Genomic DNA, 19,379 nt, shown 5'->3' with positions numbered 1-19,379 from the left:
CTCTTGACGAGATAAAGACGGCATCGAAGGAGGAGCTGAAGAAGATAAAAAAAAATAATTTTTTGAAGTGCTTCGAAGATTGAAAAAACCGTTGGCACAAATGTATAATATTTCATGGGGATTACTTTGAAAGGGACAAAATAGATATTCATGAATAAATAAATAATTTTTGGAAAAACACAAAATTCGCGATACTTTTTGAACACACCTCGTAGGTTCGGTTTTATCATTTGCGAAATGTAGCGCACGTTTTGAGCTTTTGAACTCCTTAAACCTTTTATGTGGAAAATAAAAAAAGGATCTTTATCCTTTCTTACAAATGTATTTCTGGGGAAAATAAGAAAAGGAGAAAGATCCTTTTTTTACAAATGTATTTCTAGGAAAAATAAGAATTCATATTTTTGGACTACTATATAATAATTGTGCTTAAGCATTCCTATATAAACAATGTAATATTTATTTTATATTCATTTGTGGTTTTGCGCGCAATAGATGAGCATTACTTACGCCTCCTTTACACTACTCGCGAAGTTAAACGTATCTCTCAAAGCAAAACAATGTCGGAAGTAAAAACGAAGAGACGGCAATACTGTGCGTTGAAAATCTCAAAAACCCATCCTCGCCTTTGTGTCTTCTATGTCTAAAAACATTTTCGAATGAAGCAATGAAGCCTTCAAGACTGCAAGATCCTCTGAATAAAATGCATCCAGATAAGAGAGGCAAGAATGTAGCATGTTTTCAAGACCTAGAGAAGAAGCATAATACTCAGCCAAGTGTAGCAAAACTATTTTCGGCGGCTGCTAAGCAAGATGACGACGGACTTCGAGCTTCGTATAATATCTCTTTGTTAATTGCTCAATAACATCGGAGAAGAGCTAATATTGCCAGCAATAAATGAAGTATTAACTACTGTGCTTCATAAACCGGCCGCAGATATTTCCGAAAAATTCCTTTGAGTAATAATTCTGTGCAAAGACGAATTGATGAAATGGCTGAAAACATTGAAGAATCATTGTGCGATCACCTAAGGACAAGCCAATTCTCAATTCAGCTCGATGAGTCCACTTTACCAACTAATGAAGCATTGTTGTTGTCTTACGTGAGGTTTATTAAAGATGAGAAAATAAGTGAAGAACTATTATTTGCTAGAAATTTAGAGACCGATACAAAAGGCGAAACCATATTCAATATATTGGAAATGTTTTGCGATGAGAAAGAGATTCCTTTGAAAAATATTATTTCAATTGCTACGGATGGCGCTCCGGCTATGATAGGGTGCCATGAAGGCTTAATAGCGCACTTAAAAAATAAAATTCCAGATGTCCTTGGTGTACATTGCGTTATTCATAGACAACATTTAGTTGCTAGAAACTAAATTGAAAAACTATTTCAATCACTGCAATATGTATGTCATCAAAGCAGTCAATAAGATCCGCAACAGCTCTTTAAATGATAGATTATTTCATCAGCTTTGTGTTACTAATGACGAGGATTTCAATCGTTTGTTCTTTCATACTGAAGTTCGTTGGCTATCAAGAGGCAACTGTCTGACTCGATTTTACAACCTGTTTGACTCTGTTATAGAGTTCTTGGAAACTAAAGATACAGAATTTCAAGACAAGCTCATAACATCAAAGAATGATATAGCTTACATGACAGTCCTGTATAAATTGTTCAACGACATGAATCTCCAACTGCAAGGTGATAAACTAAATTTAATTAAAACAAAAAAAACGTCGTTGCTGCTTTTGCAGCCAAACTGCTTCTACACAAAAAGAATTTGGGCAGACGTGAGTTTCACAATTTTCCGAATTTATCAGTATCATGCAGTAACGACGAATTGTTTGCTTACTGCCAACATTTGGAAAACCTCCACATTGACTTCACCGAAGGATACCAGGACATTTTGAACTTGGAAATACCAGCCTGGTTGTTGGATCCGTTTTCAAATGTCAACACAGCAATGTCACCTCAGCTGGAAGAAGAACTTATAGAATTGACAACAAACGAGGAAATAAAAATCAAGTTCAAAAATGGTTACCAAGAATTTTGGATACAAAAACCGATCTCGCAATTGTACCCAGGATTGTGGCAATCGTTCAACGATTCTTGATAGCATTCCCATTGTCATATTTATGTGAACGTGGATTTAGTGCTGTGACAACACTGCTTACTAAAAATAGAAATCGTTTGCTTGTTACCGAACGTAGCGACTTGCGACTGTTCTTAAGTAAATTGAAACCTGATGTTAACAAACTTATTAAACAGCATCAGATTCATCCTTCACATTAGTTTTTATATATGAGTCGATTATTTTAGTTTTATTTTTAATAAAAGATTCTCTGTTTTAATACTATAAAGTTGTGTTTCAATAATCATTCTTATTGGCAGGTGGAACCCGTAAGAGTTAACTTGAGACCTAAGCGCCGTTGTATGTTACCTACTGCGCTCAGGTTTCAAGTTGCTGGTTATAGTAAAAGTTTCGTTTAGAATTCTCCGTTAATATACATAAGTATATAGGTCAAAATAATTAATTTGAAGTAGTAGTGGTTTTTAAATAGATGAAAAAATGGTTGCGCTAAAAAAATATTTATTCTCAAAGTGGGCGGTAGACAAAATAAGTTTGGGAACCACTGCTCTAAAGTAAAGGAAACTATAATATTTTTAAATAACACTCTATATTTCGAAAAGCGTATATTATAACACAACTGTCTATATAGAACGAAAATAATTTCAAAGGGTTCTTCTCAATGCTATTTTAGGTCTTCTCACACACATGGAACATATGCGTATGGATCCTAAGCACCAATTTGCTGCACAGTATGTTTTATCACGGGCAGCGGCAGAAAGACGGGAACGTGATTCAATACTAGCTGCAACGCTAGCTGCCTCGGCTAGTGGAGGGTGCAGCGGAGGTGGCAATGGAGGCAACGGCTTACTGCCTTTGATAGGCGATGGCGGGGGCTCGAATTCCCTGTGTCCTTCGCCTTCAGCTAACTCGGAATGTTCTTCGACAGGGCGCCTTTCTTCCTCTGCAGCTTCTGAGCAGGGGAGTGGTATTCACTTACTATCTAACAACAGCAATAACAACAATAATTGCAATAGCAATAAATTAAATGAGCTATTGGGTCGTACGAGTAATAACCCTCACTTAAGCAATCAGTATGGGGTCGGTGTGGACACGGATATACACGTGGCAAACCGCATGTCATTGATGGCCGCTGCATCAGCAGCTGCGGTAGCTGTGGCAGCTTCAGCTAGTGGCGCAGGAGTAAGTGGTGGAGGGAATGTGGCTGGTGTATCTGGTGTGGGCATCGCATCTCCAGTTGGCTGCGTCGAATCTACCAGATCAAGTGTGCAAGCAGCTGTTGTAAATTTGGCGGCTGCGATGCGCATTAATCAAGTCAGCCAACAACAAAGCGGGGGCAATATTGCCATAGGCTGTAGCAATAACAGTGCAACAACCAACGTTGGTAATGTAGTCGGCAATACGTCCAGTCAGCAGCAAATGCACACACAGCACCACCAACAACAACATCAGACGCAGCAGCAACAACAACAGCAGCAAGAAACCCCAGGAGACAACAATCAAACATCGATATCAGGGCCATTGACCCCTAGTGGCTTGCGTATGAGCGCTAACTCTCCGAACGCGATAATTCCAAATCTACAATCAGATTCATCTGCAGTTAACGCAGTCGTGACGATGAACGCTATGCGTGACTCGATGATGCGCAATACTTTGAGTGTCGTGGATCCGTTAAGTGGAATGCATCAGCAACATGATCAACATATTCACGGACATCATCAACACCATCCGACGAACAATTTGCAAACAGGACACACTTCTTATAGCCAGCACAGCGTTTCTGGTAGCAGCCATCAAAGCCAACACAATGTGGCTTCAGCACTACAGAATGCCACAATGCATCATCACCATCACCATCATTTGAATCAGATGCAACAACCGCACTCACCAGATACTGCATTACGTATGCAGCAGCATGCGGAAGCTATACTTCGCTCGCACACGGAAGCGGCTTTTCGCTTAGCAGCAACCGTGGCTGCATCCAACAGCGTCATAGGAGGCAGTGTAGCTGTAACAAGCACGAATGACAGTAATAATGACAATAATGTCGCTTCACAGAACAACAACGCAATACAGGTTAAAGCCGAATCCCATCAAACGCCACAGCAACAACTAATCGGAGGTGATGTGGCGTTGCAACAGCAACAGCAGCATCATCACCAACATTTATTGTCTCAACAACAAACACAAAAGCTGAACACCAGTGGCAGCTTACAACAGCAATCCACATCCGTAGTGTCCCAGCAGCAGTCACAGCTAACTTCCGATCTTAGCGAAGCGATACGCATGCAGGAGCACCGGCTGGAGCAAGCCTTGCGGTTGCATAACGACGCACGAGCGCTAAACTTTCTCACAGCCGCCCAACAGACCACCAATAATGCAGTCACAGCAGCTGTTAATACTGCAAGTATACATCACCAGCAACAACAACAACAGCAAACATCTACAACACAGCATCACAGCAGTGCGTGAAAACCAATCATTTGCGATAATTAAAAGGTCGCCTTAGATGTAATTGCACGGAGCGATATTGAACTAGTTAATACAATACAACAACAGCAGCGGTAAACACTCGTTGTCAAAGGATAAGGGAGCAAAACTAACTGGTTTAAAGGAAATATGTATCAAAGATATACAAGTATATTAGCGGTCTCATCGATACTTTGGAAATCTAACGTCACTCACTCATATATATATATATATATATACATATATATTTATCACTTATTGCGAATTTATATATATATATATATAAATGCCCAGAGCGATTATTATAACCATATAATCATGTAGAAAAATTACACAATTTTAAAGTAGTATTCCACATAAGCAAATCATGCAGACATAAATATAACTTGGTCAGGTAAAATTGAAGAACTTATAATAAGGAAAGGATACTTTCTTTGCGAAATAAAAATACGAGGGAAACATAATGACGTTTTTGTTTTAATTATTTTTTCTTTGACTACCGTATAAATCCGTTAAGAACAGTTAAAGCATTAACGTGCGAAAACATCTCGATACTCGCAAGGCACTGATCAAGTCATTTGTATAGGTAAATTCATATACAATATTATCCACCTAAAGATTTGAACGCAAAAGGCTGGTCACGTATTGCGATATTGCATCAATTTATTACTATCGGTAAAAGAAAAACGTTTAATACGAGCTACCGGCTAAAATACCTAGTATATTTTTTGTAAGTGAGTGAAGAATGACTCCCAGCGGATAAAATGCCCTAATAATCTAATTTATACCATGCAGTACTAAATTTCAAGTCGTAAAAGTCGTCAGGACGTAGAAAACCATAGGCGAAACTGTTTAAGAAATATAAGAAGAAAATCCCGCTTGCAACCTGAGAATGTAGAAGATATTGCACGTGAAGACAATATTCAGCTTTATAAATTATCAGCTGAACTGATTCAGTCATGCCAGTCTGTCCGTCCATATATACGTAAACAAGTCCTTCAATTCTTGAGGTATCGATCTGAAAATGTGCGCTCATCCTTTTTCTCAAAGAAGCTGCTCATTTGTCGGAACCGCTGATATCGAAACACTAAAGCATTTATGTACATAGCTGCCACAGAATGTAAACGATCAAAATCAAGTTCTTGTCTGGAAAACTTTTTTTATTTGACAAGGTATCTTCACAAAAAATATAGTATTAATGACTATCCACGGCAACAATACAATCCTTCTAGAAATCATTTAGATCGAACTATCACCATCATATTTGATGTCACCAACCCTGATGAGAGATACAGGATTCTTGTTACACAAGAATCATAATCTAAATTATTCTGTTAACAAACATTGCCAAAATTTTTTGAAATTTTTCTTTAAGAAGTCTTCTTATCTCAGAGCGGTGCTTCGTACAATAATACGAACTTTCGAATCCTTTGTAATTTCAGTTCAAGAAATAGTCTAAAGGAATATTTCGTACAATGGTGTGAACTTTTTAATTGCGTTTTTGCCGTTCTTGCAAGATATATGTACATGTATGGACGAATGTAGGTAGGCATCTCGAAGTGTGACAATTTAACGTTCTTCGACCTTTGACCACTACTCGAGATTTTTATAATTATTTAAAAGTTACAAATAAAATATAATCACGGAGAAAGTATTGGACGTATTTTATTTGACCATCATAAGCTAATGGCTAAATCGTTGGCAAATAAAACGCACTTAGCTTTTTTAATGTTTTGCCTTAAAACGAAGTGTGTTAGTAATGCGGACAGGAACAGTCAGCTGATACGATATTTAATTAATTTCAAAATTTCTGACTTGTTGAAAAGGTTAGTTTTAGTTGTTAAATTTGTAAATGAGATATTAATGTATTAATATACTATAAATGTTCACATTTGTCTTAATTTAAACTCAATACCCATTCAAAAATATATGTAATTTGGGTATGTTCACAATATCATCTGTTAAAATGAACTTTTTCGTTAGTGCCAACTACTTTTTTCTGCAAAACTTTAACTGTTCTGAATTAAAAAACGAGAAGAACTAGCAATGCCTCTAGTTGAATATATAAACTAAGATAGGTTTTGACAAGCCAATATAAATACATATTGTATATTGGCTAAGTCTTTCACACAAAATAAGCTAATAGCTTAACGTGCTGGTGAAATAAAACACGCCTCTTCTAAGTTGCATTAGAAATGAAATTGAATGATATTGAAATAAAGTCGTATCACCCGTAATTTATGTATGTACTCACGTAACGGTTATAAATGAAGCATGTGAAAAAATCAAAGAAACATTTCATAGTAAATACAACAAATACGATGGATGTAGTTTATATAAATATAAAAAAGGAGTGAAAGTAATACCCAGAAGCTACAAGCAAATACGATGGATGTAGTTTATATAAATATAAAAAAGGAGTTAAAGTAATACCCAAAGCTACAAACAAAATATGTTTCAGTTCAAGCTTATAAACAAGAGATTTACTCACATAACGTTTTTATAAAAATCTGTAAATTACAATTACATATTGGAAAAAACGCGTTCGAAAACGTTTGTCTAAGTGTTTTCAGTTCCTGATGAAGTTTTCCAAATTAAAAGTTGAATTATTTTAGTGGAACTTATAGTTATATTTGTCTTCTTGTGCCATTGAAAGAACATTACTTTAGTGTTAAACTTTTAAAAGTCCAATATAATTTTCTCAATAAAATGTATATCAAAATTAAAAATAAAATTAACAGGCTAGGTCAATTTTTGAAACTAGCCGTCGTTTTTCCTGTTTATTACTATTTCACATAAAATATCATATGAGCAACAACAAAGTTATTCCGTTGAGATCAATATATAACAGTTCCATAACTATTTTATTAAACAGATCTGTTTAATTTAGTTTTCTGATCAATTCACTCCTCACAAAATGGCACAGCGAATGGAAAATAAGTTACACTATTTGTAATGATTTCAATGATTTTACGAATAGAACAATTCACCACCAGACATAACTTCGTGAAATTACAAATTTTAGATGTAATGCTATTTAAATAGTTAATGTTAATTAACAAATACTTTATCAATTGATTTCGATAATTTTCTTGTTTTTCTTAATTGTTTTCTTTATTTTTTGCATATAAATTATATGAAAACTTTAGAAAATAATAGCTGTACTTCTTCGTTTTTTTGACATTAATATATTTTTCATAAAATATTCCTACTTCCCTTTTTTTGTCGGAAATACGGCTGATTGTAAAAGAAGATGCTTGAGTTCATCACCCATATTAATGTATTTTTTAGAGTACTTCGAGAGACTTCTAGATTTTAAAGTTATGAAAAAGTTCAAAGAAACCAATAGAGCGTGCATTAAGTTTTCCATGGTGCACAGTCTCGAGGTCTCTATTTGAGTATTTATTCTTTAATACTTACTTCAAGCGCCTCTTCTGACATCATTTCTATAGGTAACGAAACAATCCATTGTGCGCAAAATTCCTTAGATTAATTCCACTTGTACGTCACCACCAAAAAAACATTTTGGCAGTATTCACAAAAAATAAGTATAATTCGTTTCGGCAGTATTACCACAGTTGTAATCCCTCCACAAAGATACCCATTTGTTTTCTCAGTTTAAGTTGAATTTTTTCTTTGTTGCTTCGACAATTTCTTTAATTTTTCCAGGAATTTTTATTGGTAGTTTGTAGGCGATATGAACTATACTCTCGAAACCCCATATTCAAGCATGTAATGTTGATAATCCACATACATATGTATATGCAAATGTTTCTTTCGTTGCTGCAGAGGAACCAATTGGGATCACCTCATAAATGATAATGACTCCGCTAAAGCATTGAATACTTTTCTGTCGATCATTGTCAAATGAAATTCATGTTCTACTTCAATATTCAATATTTTTGGCAGAATTTTGTGCAATATGCCACCTAACATTTTTAAACCCCTACCTGAACTAAGTTCGCTGACATTCTCGAAAATTATTTTTATTGAAAACCTGAATTGAAGAAAACCGATAATTTTGCTTTATTAATGAAGATAAATTTTTTATTCCCAAAGGAACAATACATATCGCAAATAAATGTTCATCAATTGTTCCAGTTTCAGGAACACTAAAGAATAGCCGGTTAGTACATTGGTCGCTGGTGAAAAGCCCTTTATTTCATATACTCGTACAAGAATTTAGTCAAGAATACATGTCAAATTCAGTTAAGCCGACGTGTATGCCATTGGGGTAACATTGCCCTTTACCTTTAGCTAAAACATCGTAGCTCGGATGAATATTACAGCTTCGTTTTTTAGCAACGCATAGAATCAATTTGTAAGAGCTTTTTGCATAGCCTCCATACAAACACAAAGCCAAATAATGGATATACCGAATAGGAGCTTTTGTTTGATCATCTAAACGTTTAACGCTATTGCAGATTCTGAGCCCAACATTGAAACAACTTGCGAAGCATTCCTTTTTTCAGATAACATACGAATTTTTTTTTTTTGTGGCTTAGTGGTGCTTAGTGGTGAAAAAGGTTTGTGTTTATGTTGATCAATGACTGCTTCAGGAAAAAAATAGATCACCATCTAGCCATTCCTTAATTAGCAAAAAATCAAAAAGTTGCAGAAATCCGCAGCTAATTTTTCAACTTGACATACACAATAGAACATATTAACAAACAGGCTAAACAGAATAGAAAATTTGGGTGGAGTCGACCCAACTTTTATTTCACATTGGGCTCAGAATTTCACACAAAATGCTAAAAAAATTTATTAAAAAGGGCGGTAAAAACCCTCGATTAAACACTAAAACATATAATCTGCAAGCAAACTGTCCAGATCCAACATATTAAGTAACCTTAACACGTTTGTCTAGAAAAAATTAGCAAAACGCTTTCCTTTGGCTCGTATAATAGCTTAATGGTTTTTCTTGTTTTAATAAATAATTTTCTAAAAACATATGTAAGTACCCCAAATTATTCCCTTTCATTCCATTCTCTTCAATGATACATTAGTATATTTTTTTCATTTGAAAATTCGTTAACAGTACTGCTTGTATTCCAACGCAAATAAGCGTATGTAATTTTTAAACGGTATCAAAATTAAATGTTCCGCCGGTTTGGCATATTTTCATATACCATATACTCAGGTACTTACGTACTTCATATATTTCTTCTGACTATATTCTGTAAGTACAAAGGTGGGCATATTAGCCCTCAGTGACATTTTGCACCGTTCGGGCCCGAGTTAATTTTTACATTGAGTAAAAATGAGTCAAAAGAATATATTTTGAGCTGCACCGAAATGTGTATTCTTTATTTATATTCTTAAGTCTAATTTATTACATGGTTTTAACTTCTATTTATACTAACTAGTATGTTTACTTATTACTAGTTAATAGTTTGTTTACAGATTATATTATTTGTTTTGGTTTGTTTACATGCATATATGTGACCTGGTCTACGAAAAGGGAGCTAACGTGCGAAAACTAGTTTTCTGGGAAACAGCTGTTAAAAATAAACAACTCGTTTCGTGTTTCTCGTTATCTCATTAATTGTTTTTGACACCTAAGCCCCCTTTCCGTAGACCAGGTCACATATTGCTCATTTGCTTCAAGACCGGCATAAGTCAAAAAAATCGATTTTCCAGAACACGCGTTAAAAGTTTTCAACTGACTACAACCTTACACGGTGACTCAAGCGGAGCATATAAGAGGTATTCATATGAATTCACTCAACATGAAGTATGATATAACGAACAATTCTGCAGCATTAACTCAAAAATCACGTTTTTTGATTTATGCCGGTCTTGCAGCAAATGAGCGATATATTGTTTGCTTAGATACATTTTCTTTGTTTAAGATAAGGTTGTTGTGGTATTCAAACTCAATGTTGTTTTGATACTTCTTTGTTTAGGATTGTTTGTTGTAGTGATAGTGCATTTCAATTGCTTCAACTCAAGGTTGTTTGGATACATTCTATTCACTGAAACTAAAGGTTGTTTTGTTCTTTGTTACTATTATAAGGAATACGTTCCTTAACTCTCCCCTCTGTTAAAATGAAATGTTTTCATTTCAAAACATTTAGGCTTGAAGTCGGCTTATAATAATTAATTATTGTATTATTGTATTTTATATTATATAGTAAGTTATAATTTTTGCATGTTTCTTATTATGCTTTCTTTTCTCTTATAATTTAATTTTTAATTAGCTTCAATTTTCTACAATTCAACAACCACTTTCCTTTTTGGCTTGCCTTGTTTTCGGTGCCTTTTTTGGAATTATTGGCTGTGTTTGTGGACATTTTCACTTTTCGTATATGTTTGATTAATTTTTTTGTGCTTATAATTACTACATTTCTATATTATATACTTAATTATTTTTTCGTGTTTTATATGATGTTTTCTTTCAATTAGTTTTGAATTAGCGTTAATTTTCTAGAATTCAACAACCATTTTCCTTTTTGACTTCCTTGTTTTCGGTGCCTTTTTTTTTTGGATAATTGGTGTGGCGTGTGGAAATTTTCACTTTTCGATTGAGGATAATCTTTGTATAAATTCCTCTTGTTGCTTGTTTATAATTACCATCAATGCAGTTATTTGTGCTTGGAGTTGGGCCATCTTTGCTTCTTCCTAACTGATAATCAACTGTCCAATGTTTCAGGATTCAACGTTGTCCGCTCAGGGTCTATTGTGAATCATGGTGAAAGTATTATCCATTATTTCAGGACCTATACTTTTTTACCTTGTTTCACTTTTTCAGGAATTGTCGCTGTCCGCTGCTCCAGGGTCTGTTGTGAACCTTGCTGAATTCGCTGTCCGTTTCTTCGGGATCTGCTTATGATTCATTGTGGAAGTATTGTCCGCTGTTACAGGACTTTTACTTATATTCATTGCCAATTTCTTCTGCACTTTTTTCAAGCATTTAGTGCTGGAAGTCCTACTTCCTGTGGAATTTTTCTGATTTATTCCTTTCGGGAAAATCTGGCTTTTTGGATAGCAAATAAATTTGCCATCCCGGTTGAGCCCCCAGTTAATTTTTACATTGAGTAAAAATGAGTCAAAAGCGTGCACATTTTGAGGGCTAGATGAGGGGATCGTCACGGGCAAACATAAAAAGGGAATTGAGAGCAACGTATTTTACCACTCCTTGTTTACGAAAGAGAGCGCGCGTATATAAGGGTAGTTGCACTGTGGGTAACAATTGTAAAATTGACTAACAGTTTTAAGTTTCTTTATAACTACCATAAGTTTATAAAATGTAAAACAAATAATAAAAAGTATAATAAATATTTCGGAAGATGTTCTTTGGTTAAAGTTCGAGCTGATTCCAAAATGCATTCTTTAATGAAATCTCCATCGAAAAATGAGTGGTTACCTAAAACCATTTTAAGTGCCGTCGCATAGCTAACATAGATTGCACCGTTACTATCAACAGAACATTCCTAAAAGTACAATATTCCAGATATTATCACATTTGAAACCACTTATTCACTTACAAACCTCTGCTTTAATGTTGTCATAAGTTCATAAAAATCGGTACGAGATTCACCTGTATACCGGTCATATTCTTCGTGTTGCGCTTCATAATGCCTTTGAATATTGTATTTCTTTATCGGAATATGCTTTTACATAGTAGATATTGTATGCCGCCAGAGCTTTCCTGACATAAATACTTTTCTTCCCATTCCACATAAAATTACTTATTTTTTCTTTTTATATTTTGGACACTGTTTTCAAGCGCTGATAACATTTCTGCACATTTAAATTATAATAACTTCAGTCCCCTCCGCAGGGTTGTACGCGGGGTTTGGGACCCGCCACGAAAAAAATCATACCAATGAAAAGGAACAACAACCTTCGGATGAGTGACCCCCCTTTTGATGACGACCATAGCAAACGAAATAAGGACTACGAATTGAGGGCATGCACTTAGAATGTCCGGTCCCTTAATTGGGAAGGCGCCGCTGCCCAGCTGGTTGATGTCCTCGTGAAAATAAAGGCTGACATCATCGCCGTCCAAGAAATTCGATGGACGGGACAAGAACAGAGACGAGTAGGTCCTGGTGGCATTTACTACAGTGACAATATAAAGCAGCGCAAGTTTGGTGTGGGATTCGTGGTGGCAGAGAGACTCCGTCGCCGAGTACTATCATTCACTCTCCGGTGAATGAACGTCTAGCCACAATCCGCATCAAAGCGAGGTTCTTTAACATATCGCTGATTTGCGCCTGCGTTCCGACGGATGAGAAGAACGATGTGACCAAAGATACTTTCTATGAGCGCTTGGAGCGCATTTATGAGAGCTGCCCCCGCCACGATGTCAAAATCCTGCTTGAGGACTTTGATGCCAGGATGGGTAAAGAAGGTATCTTTGGCACTACGGTCGGTAATTTCAGCCTCCACGTCGAAACTTCCCCAAATGGGTTGAGGCTCATCGACTTCGCCGGGGCCCGAAATGTGGTTATCTGCGGTACAAGATTCCAGTACAAGAAAATACATCAAGCTACCTGGCTGTCTCTGGATCGAAAAACCACCAACCAGATCGATCATGTTGTGATAGATGAAAGACACGTATCGAGTGTTCTAGACGAGCGAACGCTCCGAGGTCCTAACATCGACTCGTACCACTGTTCTGTTGCAGCTAAGATTCGCAAGATTCGCACGTGCCTCTGTGCGGCAAAAAACGCACGTCAACAAACATAAGGAAGGTTCGACGTCGAGAATCTGCAATCACAACAGACAGCCGAACGATTTTCTACTCGGCTTGCACTCCTGCTTTCTGAGAGCACTCGTCAACAACTCGGTATAAGGGAACTGTGGGACGGCACTTAAAACTCCTGCTGCAACCGAAACCATTGGTTTCCGGAAAATGCAAAAGAACAGCTGGTACGACGAGGAATGCCGTGTCGCAGCGGAGAGAAAACAGACTGCCTACCTCGCAACATTACGATCGACCATAACACGTGCGGGTTAGGGTAGATACCGAGAGTTCAAGAGGGAAGCGAGACACATATGCAGAAAGAAAAAAAAAGAGGCCGAAATGCGTGAGTATGAAGAGCTTGATAAGCTGGCCGACAGGGGTAACGCTAGAAAATTCTACGAAAAAATGCGGCGGCTTACAGAAGGTTTCAAGACCGGAGCATTATCTTGTAGAACCCCCCAAGGTGATCTAGCCACCGATGCCCAGAGCATACTTAAATTATGGAGGGAACACTTCTCCAGCCTGCTGAACGGCAGTGATCGTACAACGCCAGGAGAAAGCAAACCCGATTCCCCAATCGAAGACGATGGAGCGAACGTTCCATTGCCCGACCATGAAGAAGTGCGAATAGCAATTATCGGCTTGAAGAACAACAAAGCGGGGCCGATAGATTGCCGGCCGAGCTATTCAAACACGGCGGCGAAGAGCTGATAAGGGGCATGCATCAGATTCTTTGTAAAGTATGGCCGGACGAAAGCATGCCCAACGATTGGAATTTAAGTGTGCTATGTTTAATCCATAACAAGGGAGACCCCACAATCTGCGCCAACTATCGTGGGATAAACCTCCTCAACATCACGTATAAGGTCTCATCGACCGTATTGTGTGAAAGATTAAAGCCCACCGTCAACAAACTGATTGGACCTTATCAGTGCGGCCTAGACCTGGCAAATCAACAATCGACCAGATATTCACCATGCACCAAATCTTGGAAAAGACCCGTGAAAGGAGAATCGACACACACCACCTCTTCGTCGATTTCAAAGCTGCTTTCGACGACACCAAATGGAGCTGCCCTTATGCCGCGATGTCTGAATTTGGTATCCCCGCAAAACTGATACGGCTGTGTAAACTGACGTTGAGCAATAGCAAAAGCTCCGTCAGGATCGGGAAGGACTTCTCCGAGTCGTTCGATACGAAACGAGGTTTCAGACAAGGCGACTCCCTATCGTGCGACTTCTGCAATCTGCTGCTGGAGAAAAAAGTTCGAGCTGCAGAACTTAATCGAGCAGGCACAATCTTTTATAAGAGTGTACAGCTGCTGGCGTATGCTGATGATATTGATATCATCGGCCTCAGCACCCGCGCCGTTAGTTCTGCTTTCTCCAGACTGAACAAGGAAGCAAAGCAAATGGACCTGGCATTGAACGAGGGCAAGATGAAATATCTCCTGTCATCAAACAAACAATCGTCGCAGTCGCAACTTGGCTCTCACTTCACTGTTGACAGTCATAACTTTGAAGTTGTACATAATTTCGTCTATTTAGGAACCAGTAGTAACAACACCAACAATGTCAGCCTGGAAATCCAACGCAGGATTATTCTTGCCCACAGGTGCTACTTCGGACTGAGTAGGCAATTGAAAAGTAAAGTCCTCGACGAACAAAAGCCAAACTCTATAAGTCCATGAAACGATCAGCTGTACGAAATATACGACGGCATTGACATAGTTCAGCGAATTAAAAGACAGCGGCTACGCTGCTAGGTCATGTTGTTCGAATGGACGCAAACACTCCCGCTGTGAAAGTATTCGACGCTGTACACGCCGGAGGAAGCAGAGGAAGAGGAAGACCTCCATTCCGTTGGAAGGACCAAGTGGAGAAGGACCTGGCTTCACTTGGAATATCCAATTGGCGCCACGTAGCGAATAGAAGAAACGACTGGCGCGCTGTTGTTAACTCGGCTATAATCACGTAAGCGGTGTCTCCGCCATTAAAGAAGAAGAAGAACTTCAGTTTATGGACCACTGTGTCTTCAAATACATACGTATGTACAAATGAGCGCTCAGCACACACCTATCGGCGTATGTATTCTGTTTGTGTGCTTTGCCACTCTCAATTAATAATGCCATACCGAGCAATTATATTTTTACTTTATGATTTTTTATTTTTTAAAAAATATGTGTTCCCTTTCTAAAGAGCGTATTATTATTTTAATACATTGCCAGGGGCAACTTAGATCTTTAACATTTAATGAAACAATTATAAAATGCAACCTCAATTCTTTGAATATTTTGGTAAAATAACCTAACTGAAAAATATCACAAATCGTATATTGATTTATAAAGCCATTTTTATTAAATATGGTCACAAGTATCTTTTCTGTTTTATATATGTGCATAGATACATTCATATATAAACCACTTGAGAAAAGATTTCTCAATGGTAACTAAAATGAATTTTTACAACTGGAATCATCGCCATTAACACTTTTATCACATATAATAGTGAACAAAATAGGAACAACAGTGTGGTATTGTGAAGTTTTAAAATGTGCTGTTTTCTTATTAAATAAATTTGTTTTTAGCTACAAGAATAACTTATATAACTTTTTCCTAACAGTGATTAGAATTTCCCACCATCAAAAGGTAAATAAAAACAAATATTAATGTGAAACTCTAAAACCTGCAAAATATGTTTACCTCTTTTTGTTCACACAACTGTACAATTCCGATATGAAGTAAATTTCCGCTCTTTAATTATGTACAATGTCAATATTGCCGCAATCATTCTGCCAGAGATAAAGAGATGAACAGAGGAATTTTTTGCCGCCGTTCAAGATCGCGAATAAAAATTTAAAACAATAAAAATCAAAGAAAATGTGAAATTTAAATATATTTCATGAAATATTTTGCAAAGTAGAATTATATTCCAATTGTAAATGATTAAATTTGCAATCGTAATAAATATTGGGTGTTTTAATTTAAATACCCAAAAATTGTTATTATGTTTGATCTGGCCATAATGGAAAATGTTATAAAAAACGCTTATTTTGAGGCGCTCTCCCACTGGAATAAGTTGGGCATCCCATTATCCCTGCATTCTACGATAAACATCAAGTTTCGGAGGAGTGTCATTGATTTTTTGGCAACTTTTACGCCCTTCCTTCCGTAAACTGAAATTCCCCTCATCTAGCACTCGTTAGCACTTTGTTAACTTAGCGGGCTAAAAATTTGCCCATCTCTGTGTAAGGGCGTTGTTGTACTCGCTGGATCAATAAATTATGTTCACCTTATACATGTTTATCCTTGTTTCATCTCACCACGTCTCGCTCTGTCCCTTACCAATGCTAATAATATCTTTTAAATTTAGAACTTAAGCTTAGTATCCAGCTCTCAAGAAACGTAAAAGCATCATATAAAAAAACGCTTAGGAAATGGTCAAGAAAATTCTTGCGGTAAATTTTCTTGTGCTAGTATGCAGCTCTAAAGAAATCTAGCACTAATTTTTAATACATTTTTTCAGTAAAATGCGTATTTGGCAATCCTGGTTTTACAAAGAAACATGAAATCAACAATTCTTTCTTGAAGGTCAATCAAAGTAATTATTAAATTCATCCTACAATTAGTTAAAATCATTATTCCAATCTTCATTCATATTCCTTAAATTGCCATGAAAATTTTTTATGTACATACACACGTTAGTTTATTTTCTTTGGTTATTTTCTCTTGCTCTTCTAATAAGAATGCGCAACCTGCTGTCAAAATTACTTGACTACGCTTACTCTTGAGCGTGTGAATTTCTTTTCTTGAGCAATTACTTAAGGGGGTATTCTACTCTTGAATTTTGAAAAATTCAATTTTTTTTATATATTTAAAGTTTAGACCCTTAAGAACATATCCTCCAAGGAATTTTTAAAAATTAAAATTATTTTAAGAGCTACAGTTACAGTTAGTTTTAAAAAAATTCAAGAATTTCAAAAAAAAAAGCGTAAAAAATGATTTTTATTTTTAGGCAGTCGCCATTTTTCCAAAAAAGTTTTTTCGTGTTCCCTGGTAGGTAGGAACTGTAACAACATCCTTACTGATTAAGAATTTCTTTTGATATTTTTTTTAGACCACCAGGAGAGTCAGGATCAATGTCACCAGTATGCGCCATTTTTTTTACACCTGTCTCTCCCCCCTCTAATTATTTTAATTTTTAATATTTTATTGTAAATTTTTTTCTGTATTCTTAAGAAATCAATAAAAACACCATAAAAAATTGATAGTGAACATATTAAACTGCCCAAAATTTGATTTCTAGACTAGAATACCCCCTTAAGAGATACAAATAAATCAGCTAATATTTTTATACTCGTATGCATATAGTGTATATGTAATATTTCATTTGTACAACGGAGCTATATAAATAAAAGTCTTGCTTAAAACAATTTCCATAAAATTGTTTTACGTCTCAATATGATAATATTTCAGAAAGCAAAAACAGTTCACATAAATATCGAAAACTCAAGATTAACCTTTACTGGTTATGCTCAGAGCGAGTTTTGCCAAGTCTGATTTCAGCTTAATTTATAAATAAAAGTCTTGCTTTGATTAATTTCTATAATTTGTTTTTACTCTTAAAATGACGTTTACGTAAGCAAAGAAAGTTCAGACGAATTTCTAAAATTCAAGATTAATTTCAATTCACCAAGTCTGATCAATCAGAACTTCAACGATAAATGGCTACAAAACTACAAATAGTTTTATTGTAAACTTCTTACGTAAACTTTTCCATTCCCCATGGAAAAATTCACAATTTTGTGATTTTCTTGTCGTGAAGTCTACATTGGAAAAATGTGAAAAATGTTTATTAACTATTAACTTGATTTTGAAAACTTTTGTAAACGAACCGGGCCTATTAACAAACTGTTCTTGATATTTTTGATCAGCGGTAAGACCGAAAATCCTGATACAGGAAAGTGTTTTAAAAAAGAAAACAATGTGAAAGTGCAAGTATTTTGAATGAAGTTGCATAATTCTTCCAATAGCAAGGAGCCATCACACAAGTCGATTTTAGAATGAAAAAATTTAACCATCGATTTTCAAGTTGCTACCGAATTTGAGACCATTCAAATTTTTTTTAAATCCATTATACCAGTACATCCGAAAATTGATATCTGCATAATTTATGCAACTAATACTTAACAGGCCTGATTAGATTAAAGAAGTAAGTACTCGTATGTATATAATTAAAAGTAAAAACACACGTTTAAGTTAAAACAGTCCCATAATCGGCCTTATAATTTACAAAGTTTTTTTTCAATGTCATTAAATCAACACAAAGCATTCGAACATTTCACACAAAAGCAAGATATAAGATAACTCTTTTCAATTCAAAAATAAATAGTTTAAACTAAAAATAATACCATTGGCTGAGTCGTTTTGTTTTTAGTTTCAATAATTTTAAAATACATACATACATACGAGTATGTTCAAACACACAAAGTACGAGTATAAATGAATTCCCAGTTAAAAGCTAGACTTATTTAAGTAAAATAGTGATTTATGTTGAGCTTACAGACTTGGTGAAATCCACTCTTAGTGATTAAGTAAACAACAACAAAATGCGTTATGACAAAATAACTAAAGTTGACCAACCTAGGCCCTTGTTTACAGATTATGTGGTTGTTTGCTTATTTCCAGTGTTAGAAAGTCGCTGGAATTTTACTAAATGGCAGCACAAAAAATAAATAAAACTAAGCGAATGGCATTTCCATTTAGATTTTCTTATTGGAAAATCTGCTATTAACAGCTGTTTTTTGTTTACAATCAGCAAATTATGCAAGATGTCTGCAAATTTTATACAAAGCATATTTTGAACCCTTAAAATTCGGATTATTTAATAAGCACATACCTTCAATAAAGTCCATTTCCTGAACAGCAGAATTTATTTTAAATTCGATTATTTTGTTTTTTAAACTTTGTTTAGGCATTTTATTAGTTGGAATTTCGTTGAACTAAAATTGTAAACAATGAACAGCTGTTTGTGTAAAAATAAGCAAATAACCATACAACATAATAATCACATAATCCGATAACCACCTTACCGTGAACAGCCTAAATGAGAAAAAAATTTAATTAAATAT

The 19,379-nt window shown here is 35.7% G+C and overlaps 1 protein-coding gene across 7 annotated transcripts in view; it reads left to right on the top strand.

Annotated features, from left to right (window-relative positions):
- The window catches only part of LOC105227024 (uncharacterized), a 227,674-nt gene extending 212,158 nt beyond the window's left edge, over positions 1-15,516 (top strand). For all 7 annotated transcript variants that reach the window (XM_049460180.1, XM_049460181.1, XM_049460179.1 and 4 more), the window contains one exon: positions 2,763-15,516. In XM_049460180.1, the coding sequence (XP_049316137.1) occupies positions 2,763-4,561 (1,799 nt within the window). In that variant the 3' untranslated portion in view covers positions 4,562-15,516. The remainder of the gene's footprint in view (positions 1-2,762) is intronic.
- The last annotated feature ends 3,863 nt before the right edge of the window (positions 15,517-19,379 follow it).

This window comes from Bactrocera dorsalis, chromosome 6, assembly GCF_023373825.1.
Source record: "Bactrocera dorsalis isolate Fly_Bdor chromosome 6, ASM2337382v1, whole genome shotgun sequence".
In the NCBI taxonomy this organism is placed as follows: Eukaryota; Metazoa; Arthropoda; class Insecta; order Diptera; family Tephritidae; genus Bactrocera; species Bactrocera dorsalis.
Note: the sequence above shows the minus strand (reverse complement) of the source record. Positions and strands in the feature narration are given on the sequence as shown.